This window comes from Trachemys scripta, chromosome 3 (genome assembly GCF_013100865.1).
Source record: "Trachemys scripta elegans isolate TJP31775 chromosome 3, CAS_Tse_1.0, whole genome shotgun sequence".
Taxonomy (NCBI): domain Eukaryota; kingdom Metazoa; phylum Chordata; order Testudines; family Emydidae; genus Trachemys; species Trachemys scripta.
In genome coordinates, this window is record NC_048300.1 from 13,241,650 (window position 1) to 13,251,822 (window position 10,173).

Consider the following 10,173-nt stretch of genomic DNA (forward strand, 5'->3'; position numbering starts at 1 on the left):
CTATTTCACCGTAAAAAGCCTGAACAGAGTTACTGGGTTAGTTATAAATGCTGGTGATGTTGCTGAAATACTGTTTCCCTCATAAGAAATCTATAACTAGAATTGGGAGAAAAATTTGCACATCCACCCTGGCTGTGCATTTTCAGGTGAACTAGGTTTGTAGCTTACTTAAAATGCGAAGTTAGAGCTACAGTGCATTTTTTTTTATATACATATACACATATACACACACACACACAGTTTTTGTAGTATAAATTACTCATTTAGTGACAATACAGCTCTGTTTCTGTATATTACATACAAAACTACATTAAAAGGTTGCAAAGTCAAGCACTCAAAAGTTAGGAAATGCCAAAATTAAGGTTGCCTGTGTATATGCATTGGAATTGTCTAATTATACGATCACATTCCCCGCCCCCACAGAACCTACACTTTGTTCTTTTTAACAAGGGCAAAACATTTTTGCCTAGCCTCATTCTCAGAAACGGCCAAACCATTTTGGCTGAAATTTTCCAAAAAAGGTCAGCCTGAGGCAGACACCCGGCATAAAAAATTTCAACTCAAATGGATTAAGTTTGGCAAAGTTACAGGTACTGTAACTGAAAACAGGGTCTTATAACGGGAAGCATTGGGCAGCCAAGTTTTTAGATGGTGCTATCAGCCTCACCTATAACACAGGATAGAATTTTAGAGAATCTACTGTATGAACTAAGGGAAATTAAGCATTTAAACTTTATGCTGCTTTTGCACATAGGACTTGATTCTACTCCTTTTAGCGTCAATGGAAGTGTTGCCATTAAATTCAATGGGAACAGGACTGAGACCAATGTCACATACACAAATTAAGCTGTGTCAGTAGATCATCCCCACAGGAACACCCATCAATGGAAGGGAGAGTGTGGAGCTATAGCCTACATTTAGTTTATAAAGGATCAATACAAATCAATTGAATAGAGGGAGGGGAAATGAAGTCAGCAGGAGGAATGGGGAAGAAAAGCAACTTGCTGGAATCAAAATACGCTTTTATCTTTATTTTCAAATAGCTCTTACCTTTACAGAAAATATAACACCCCCTTTGGGTATGAAAGAATTAAGCAAAGCCAGTAGGTCTTTAGCCTTCAGCCTATCCCAGTCCATGTTGCAAACTGCCAATCTACTTGTTATCTACATTGAAGAAAAAGGCAAAAATATATTAATTGTAATAAGATTTTTGGGTGCTGATTGCTGAGAGGAAACATCTTATTTTCCAGTTACTATCCTTTGATGAAGTCACACTGTGTTGAACTTTAGAGAACAACATGAGAATGACATCTCCCACAACACTTGATATCACTGACGCTTCCATGGTTCTTAAGCAGTGACTACAGGCAAACAGAAGTGTTCCATAAACGGGCTTTACTATTTTTCAAACATAAAATGTGCTCTATAGATCCCTTCCTGACAAGAGTTGACAGCAACAGGTCCCCCTGAAGTAATGTTGGAAAAAAGGTTAACTGCTAGCGCAGAGGGGACAACATTATTTTCAGCACCATTACAGAAAGTATGACTGAGTATGATCAGCCGCAGAGGCACCAGGGATGTCTGTCTGCATTTGATGACAGACAACATTACAAAACAAATTTGAAAGGTTGCCTTTGGAACAATAACTTTTAAAAAAATAATACCTTAAAATCTGATAAATGGCCTAGAACAGTGGCTCTCAACCTTTCCAGACTACTATACCCCTTTCAGGAGTCTGATTTGTCTCACGTACCCCCAAATTACACCTCCCTTAAAAACTACTTGCTTACACAATCAGACATAAAAATACAACAGTGTCACAGCACACTGTTATTGAAAAATTACTTACTTTTTCATTTTTACCATATAATTATAAAATAAATCAATTGGAATATAAGTATTTCAGTGTATAGTATATAGAGCAGTATAAACAAATCATTGTCGGTATGAAATTTAAGTTAGTACTGACCTCACTAATACTTTTTATGAAAACTAGGCAAATACCTGGATGAGTTGATGTACCCCCTGGAAGACCTCTGTGTACCCACAGGGGTACATGCGCCCATAGCTGAGAACCACTGGCCTAGAGAAGACCTCCCAACACTTACCAGAGAAAGCTTCCAGCACACTAATGGTGAACAGAGTTTTAAACTCTGTCGAAATAAGCTTCAGAGGTCATAATCGAACAACAGGAAACCCTCCTTCCAGCAAAGGACCAAGAGCACTATCACCGAGAGATGCAGAAATTAACTGAACTGATGCATCTCGCATTAGCACTAAATTGCTCACTTTTAGGCAGCCAACGTGTCTAATTGTTTCAAGCAAAGGAATACTACGAACTAATAAGTAATTAGTAGGGCTGTCGATTAATCTCAGTTAATGCCTGTGATTAACTGAAAACAAAATTAACTTGTTAATTTTTTTAATGGTGTTAATCTCATGCATCTGGGCAGGGAGGGAGGTATCAGCTGTGGATGGACCTGACAGTGTCTGGTCAGGCGCAGTAACCCAATCCGCCTCCGGACAGCAGGGAGGGGAGAGAAGAGGAAAGTGGCTCCTATCCCAGCTCTGGCAGAGAGGTAGGGATCCTGACCCTGCCATACCCCAATGCCTCCCCCACAGCCCTGTACCATGCCCCAATGCCCCTGGCCACCCCCTCGCTCAGGGGACCAACCCTCTGTGGCCATCCCCTCACTCTGGAGACCAACACACACACACACACACACACATGGTCCCACACCATGCTCCAATGCCTCCGCTGGCCCCTCAGTCTGGGAACTGATCCCACCCTCACCGTGCCCCTCGCTCTGGGGACCGACCCTGCACCACCCTTGGCATGCCCTTCGCTCCGGGGACTGACCCCACCACCACACCATGCCCCAATGCCCCTGACCAGCCCCTCACTCCAAGGGCACCCCATAGAGAGCAGGAGCCTGGCAAGTTCAGCCTCCCTGCATCAGCCTCTCCTCCCCTGCCACATGCCCAGTCCCTGAGGTAAAATCCACTCACCCTTGCAAATGAGGTGCGCTCAGCTGAAAGGAGCCCGCCTCACTCATTAAGGAGAGCCTAACAAGTTCAGTACCAGAAACCACGCTTCCAGAGGCAGCAGCAAGATACCTCCCTCACAAGTCATTGCCTGCTCCCCCACCGCTGTAACCCCGTCCTCCCAGACACTCCTCCTGCACAAGTCATTGCTTCCCCCCCAATGCAGATTTCTAAGATCAAACTCTCTTCCTCTTTGGACAGGAGGCAAGCCTGGTGAGCTCAGAAACCCAATACAACAGGAGCAGCATCAAGAATTCACCCTTCTCCTGTGCAACTCACACCCCTCTCATCTCTAGAATACTGATTTTTTGAGATAAAAAAATCTTACCCCTTCAATAAGCCAAGGCTCCTCTAAAGGAGACATACTAAATAGTATAAATAATAAATAGGGCTGTTGATTAATCACAGTTAACTCATGCGATTAACTCAAAAAAATAATTGCAATGAATTGCACTTTTAATCACACTGTTAAGCAATAGAAGGCCAATGGAAATTTATTAAATATTTGTGGATGTTTGTCTACATTTTCAAATATATTGATTTCAATTACAACACAGAATACAAAGTGTACAGTGCTCACTTCATATTTTTATTACAAATATTTGCATTGTAAAAATTATAAACAAAAGAAATAGTATTTTTCAATTCACCTCATACAAGTGCAGTTATGTAACCAAAAAAAACCTACATTTGTAAGTTGCACTTTCATGATAAAGAGATTGCACTATAGTATTTGTATGAGGTGAACTGAAATACCCTTTTTTTTTTTTTTTTTTTTTTTTTTTTACAGTGCAAATATTTGTAATAAAAAATAGTCATATAAAGTGAGCACTATACACTTTGTATTCTGTTGTAATTTAAATCAATGTATTTGAAAATGTAGTACACACCCAAAATATTTAAATAAATGGCATTCTATTAACAGTGTGATTAATTGCAATTAATTTAATTGCTTGATAGCTACAAAAATGTTGCCACTCTATTCATTTGATTGATGTGTTACAGTCATTTCATAACAATTTTTCCACTCACAGAAATATCCTCTAGTCTATTCTGTATACTATACTATCACTGACTATTCCAAAATGTTACCTCATCTGCACGAGGAGCATCCGTATGCAGTTCTCTCCAGGCATGCTCGATCTCTGGCTCCTTTGGAAATATTTCAGACATATCATCTTCCTCTTCATCTTCAGAACTGGTTTCAATATTTCCTTTCCCCCTAGCCAGATCAGGCCCACTGTCACTTTCATCTTCTTCTGAATCATCATCACTATCTTCCTCTCCTGCTTCTCCGTCATCTTCCGACTCCTCTTCCTCTCCTGCTTCTCCGTCATCTTCCGACTCCTCTTCCTCTCCTGCTTCTCCGTCATCTTTGGATTCTGCATAATCAAAATAGTCTTCATTTTTAGAAATTTCATCTAACTGGCTTTTGTTGATGTTACTTTATTCATATGCAATAGCAGCTTTATTCACGGAAAAGGTAAATATCAGATTTAATATTATTTATATGTGTATGCTGTTCCACCAGTGTGTATGGTGCTTTATGTAGAAAATGATAACTTGGTTCCTGCTGCAAGAAGCTTACAGTCTAAGTTATTACTATGTTATGATTGTTTCTTTTTTAAAAATATATTTTTATATAGCTGTATTATTTTATATAAAATCTATGGCAGCTGGAGAGATTACATCAGACAAAAGGGGAAAAGAATACCCCAAAAGATTGAGTCATTACAGATAGAGTTACTTGGATTTCAACACTCCAATTAATTAAATTGGAACACTGAATTAAACAGAAATATTGTGACCCAAGAAGCTCTTAATGGCAACGGACAAGGGGCTGCAGAAATCTCCTGATTCTGGTATGTATATTCTGGTTCACCAAAGAACGTCACAGTGTCTTAAACTGTCTATGCCTGGTAATTCTGTGAGTGTTCTGTAGAGAAGAAGCTGGATGTTGCAGGGAATACCCCGAGGACTTGGGGCTTAATGTGTACTATCTCGACCCACACAGAGAGAATGCAGCCTGCAGAGGCCTGGAAGGCAGGGCTTGTGTTGCAAGAGGCTGGTGGACTCAGGGAGTTGATCCACAGCAGGCATAGACGAAGGCAGGTGATAGTGAGGTGGTTCAGGACCCCAGATATCTCTGGGGAGCATCACAAAAATTCTGATAAAGTTATGATAAAACAGGATTCTGAGATTCTGTACTAAACTATCTGAGATGTAGTTGTATCTTTCCTCATCTGAACAGAATCAGAATTTCTGAACGGTGTCTCAAAGACCCAGTACTCCTGTGATAAATGGGGGTGGGGTGGAGAAGAGGGAGCTCCCTTTTAGGGAGACCCAGCCAGCCAGCTAGCTATAAAACACCGTAACTGTTCTCTACTTGCTTTACCTGTAAAGGGTTAACAAGTCCACAGGTAAAGGGAAGTGAGTGGGCACCTGACCAAAAAAGCCAATGGGAGGACTAGAACTTTTTAAAATTGGGAAAAAAGCTTTCCCTTTGTGTCTGTTGTTGTTCTCCGGGAAAGAGGGGAGCAGGGCAGCAGTTATGCTGTGAGAAGCTTTAAAACTAGGTACGAAAAAGCATCAAATCATACCCTCAACCCTACTTATCTGAAACCCCAAATATGTAAGTCATCAGGGAATGTCTAGGAAGATGTGAAAAGCAACAGAGGGTCCTGTGGCACCTTTGAGACTAACAGAAGTATTGGGAGCATAAGCTTTCGTGGGTAAGAACCTCACTTCTTCAGATGCAATTAGGGTTATTTCTTTTATTTCTTATTGCCTTGTGGACTCCTCTGTGCTAACCCCAGATGCTTTTGTTCTGCTTGTCACCTTTAAGCTGAACCTCAAGAGAGCTATCTTGATGCTTAATTTTTGTAATTGGTACTTTTAAGATCTAGCAAAAAGCCTAAGTTCCAAATGTATTTCCTTTCTTTTTGGGTTTAATAAAAATTTACCTTTTTTAAGAACAGGATTGATTGAAGAGGGCCTCATCCTCCCTGATTGAACAAACCTCGTTATCTCCAGACTGATTCTCACCTGTATATTTATACCTGCCTCTGGAAATTTCCATTACAAGCATCTGACGAAGTGGACATTCACCCATGAAAGCTTATGCTCCAATACATCTGTTAGTCTTTAAGGTGCTACAGGACTCTTTGTTGCTTTTGACAGGATTAGATTTGTGTGTCCCTACAACGTTTGTGCATATGTTGTTTAATTAGCTAGTGGCAACAGTTGATTTCCTTTGCTTTCTTTCTCAGCTCTTCCCGGGAAGGGGGGGTGAAAGGGCTTGAGGGTACCTCACAGGAAGGAATTCCCAAGTGTTCCTTCCTGGGTTCTCAAAAGAGGTTGTTGTTTTTTTGCACTTGGGTGGTGGCAGCATCTATCCATCCAAGGTCAGAGAGAAGCTGTGACCTTAGGAATTTAATAAATCCTCACAGGCCCCCACCTTTTGCACTCAAAGTGCTAGAGTGGGGAATCAGCCTTGATAACTCCTAAAGGAGATTCTCCCTTACCTCAAATGATGGGTGGGCATCTGTGCTTCTGAAGCAGAAGAATCGAATTCTATCCTGCTACAACTACAAAGCATCATGGCTACAGGGTGCAGCATAGCGACAACTAGGGTGACCAGATAAGATGAAGAAAATATCGGGACACGGGGGGGGGGGAGGGGGGGGATTTCCACTGGCAGAGCGGAGTGAAATATCAGGACAACCACCCAAATATCGGGACGGTCCCAATTTTATTGAGACGTCTGGTCACCCTAGTGACAACCACAAAAACTTTGGTGGCTATGGCGATGTTACAATATATTGCTACTTCATTAAGACAATAATAATTCAAAGTTTGAACACGTGAAAATCAACACTCCTGCCCACTCATCCTTTCTAGTAACAGTATGAACGTTATTTCATTCTAGTATGTTTTTTGCCAAAAAATTTAAAAGCATATCACATCTTCAATCTCAGACTTTTGGATCAAGAAGCATTTAACTGCTTTACTATTTAGTACCAAATATGCAATTTGTTCCAAAATGCTCTGAATATTTTAAATTTTTCCTTCCTCAAGTCTCAACATCAGGATAGTTTTAATCCTAAATAAGAGAACACACGTATTCATACACAGGACATTACACCAAAACTGCATCATCAATTTCAAGTTCTGAAATAAGATTGCAGCAATTAAAAATGATTCTGACAGTACGCTATAGAAACATACACATTTTCTATATTTTTGTAAGGTATGCTTTTCCCCTTTCTTAGTGCAATGAATTAATAATCTATACCAGTTCTCTTTTGAAACAGCATTCTTCCCAAAGTAAGGGCCTAAAACTATGAACACATAGGAATACTGATCAAAGTTGCTCACATGCTAAAAGCAATTTTTGTTTGCAGGATCAGGCCTTAACTTTCTTCCTAATTCCCTTGGTGAATGTACTGATAGATGTCTTTACCATTTTATTCTTTCAAACTGTTTTAACAAATGTGAAACAGCTTTACCACTGGCCTTGTTTAAAAATTAGTCTCTCCCAATAAGATGAAACTACACATATAGAAGAGTTATTTAAAAGCAGAAAAGGCTAGATCAGTTGTTTAAATGACTGATCTTTCAAGTTGGTCCAATAAGATGTCCTCACCCACTTTGTCTGACCTTGCAAAAGACAAATACATACTTTTAAAAAAAGATATAACATGTTCCTTAAATTTAACAAACCTGATTCAGTTTTCTTTTCCTCTAAAGAAAACTTTGTTTTGGGAGCCTTGACTGATTTAGTACTACTTGCTTTTGAAGTCTCTTGTTTGCTTAGAGATGAATCTGAGCTCACAACAATTTGTTTATTTTTCCCTTTCCATGCAAGTCCTTTATCATCCTGTGTAGGATCAATTTCTACATTCATTTTCTTACAGTCCTTTTTCAACTTTGAGCTACATGAGCTGGCAATCCTCATGATGCTTTTCTGTCCATTCTGGGAGTCATCAGATTTCAATGGAGCTCCACATTTGTGGCCCATTTCCTGATTAACTATTTTGCTTTCCCCTTCAGTAGGTTTGTCAAGCAGTTTCCCAGAGTCTATTCCTCCTTTCGATTTTGACTTTTTTTTCTTCATTTTCTTTCCAGCAAATACTTTGGTGTCAGCTCCTGAAAGATCAGAGTCTGAATCTGAAAGATCATAAAACCGTTTCAGATCCTCTGTAGAGCTGTGGTTAATAGGGCGGCCTCTTTTATCAATAGTATATTTCAACTTAAACTTCTTGTCATGAAACATAGCCCGAAATCTTTTGTCAATCTTGATTTTGCGGTCTTTTTCTGGCATTTCCCAAAACCTAGGGTCCTTTGTAACATGGCTAAACCGCTGATCGCTAGTCAGTTCCTTCTTGGATGCCATTTTTGACAATTTTGGATCAGAACTTGATAAACCTAAAATGTAAAAATACACACAGACCAATAAACCATTTGTTGCTTAATATAAATGTTAACAAAATAAAATCTTACTTTAATGCATATTACTAAAATAAGTTATATAAATGTTGTGTTAAAGGTAACAAAGCACGCAATATTTACTGACCTCTATATTTTTGGGATGTCAGGAAGGAATGAAGCAAGGCTGGAAGAGAGGAAAAAAATTCCTATTTAAAAAGACCTCAATTCAAAATAATAATAATAATAAAAGAGTAAAAAGTAGGTTCAGGTTCTATGTCTGTTCAAATCATCATGCCAAATTTTGTGCTTTTGCAATAATATTTTTGTTTTCTTACTATTTAGGTTTGAATTTATTATTTTTAGAGATGAGAACCCAAGTCTTCTTTTTTTAAAAAACATATGCTAAGTAAATTGCTTATCAGCACATTTTAAAAAGAAAATAATGTTTGTGTACAGTAAGCACATTGAGGTAAATAACTGCTATTCTGCTTACTTGACTTTACCAAGACATGTTCTGTAGCTAGAATGGGGGCACCCCCTTAAGTAACTGTACTATAGCACAGTAAGTATCTAGTTCTAGAATTAAGGATTTATAATTATCCTCTTTCCCCATATAGCTCACTCTGACTGTGAGGAGAATGACAATGAGTAACCAAAAATTATACTGAGGAATACTGGTATCAAAATACTTCCCTAACCAATGAATGAAGATATGTGAGAAGTACCCTAGCTCCTTTAGCAGCTACCCTTTCTCCTAGTGGTTCACCACCAACCCTGGATTCCCACACACACTGCAGGAAACTGACTATTAAGAAGTCTGGAAGCACGAACAAGCCCAGCTCTAATGCTGAACAGCTGCATAATCTTACTATTTGCCCTGTTGTCGCCGTGTTTGCCCCGGATATTAGAGAGACAATGGATGAGGGAATCTCTTTTATTGGACCAACTTCTGTTGGTGAGAGACGCGTTACGGAGCTCTGCAGAGCTCTTCTTCGGGTCTCTCTCACTAACAGAGACGGTCCAATAGAAGATATTACCTCACGCAGCTTGTCTTTGCAGTCACTGGGGCAGCCGTGTCCCGGCTCCCTGCTCCCGTCCATCCGACTGGCCTGTCTGAAACCGCGCGGGGATCTCCGCCGAGGGCAGCGCGACTTCAGCCGGCGCAGGATCGGGGTGTGTGGTGTGTGGGGGGGGGTCACTTCGATCGCGAGTCACTTCCCGGGTGTGGGTAAACAAACCGCTCCCCGAGCCTGGCCGAGGTTTGGCCCAGCCAGCAGGTCTGTGCCGCGGCGGCTCGGAAGCAGGTACAGGCGGCGGCCCGGGCCCGCAGGTTCGCGGCGTGGCCCGGGCGGGCAATGCCCCCGCCTCTCTCAGCTGACCACGAGGCCTTCCCCGAACGGGTTCACCCCAGCGTCTCCTCAGCCGGCCCCAGGGCCACGCGACCGCGGGCGGAGGGGGGCGGAAGACGTATCCCCTGGGGACCACGCGCTCCCGACTACCAGCTCGGCCCTACTAACTCCACTCACCTGCTGCCGCTTGCCCAACGCCACCTCTGTCGCGCGCGCCGCCTAACAGCAAGTAAACGTGCCCTTGCACGACGGAGACTCGCACAGGACAAATACCCGACCGTGCGCGTCTCTGGAATTGAGCATGTGCGCATGCGCAGCTGTCTCTCGCTCACGCTCTCGGCAGAGGCGA

The 10,173-nt window shown here is 41.4% G+C and overlaps 1 protein-coding gene across 1 annotated transcript in view; it reads right to left on the reverse strand.

Annotated features, from left to right (window-relative positions):
- The window catches only part of ESF1 (ESF1 nucleolar pre-rRNA processing protein homolog), a gene marked incomplete in the record, with an annotated part of 68,566 nt that extends 58,432 nt beyond the window's left edge, over positions 1-10,134 (reverse strand). The window contains 5 exon segments of the mRNA XM_034764152.1: positions 1,051-1,164; positions 4,138-4,427; positions 7,768-8,472; positions 8,621-8,659; positions 10,002-10,134. Coding sequence (XP_034620043.1) covers positions 1,051-1,164; positions 4,138-4,427; positions 7,768-8,440 — 1,077 coding nt within the window.
- Between the last annotated feature and the right edge of the window lie 39 nt (positions 10,135-10,173).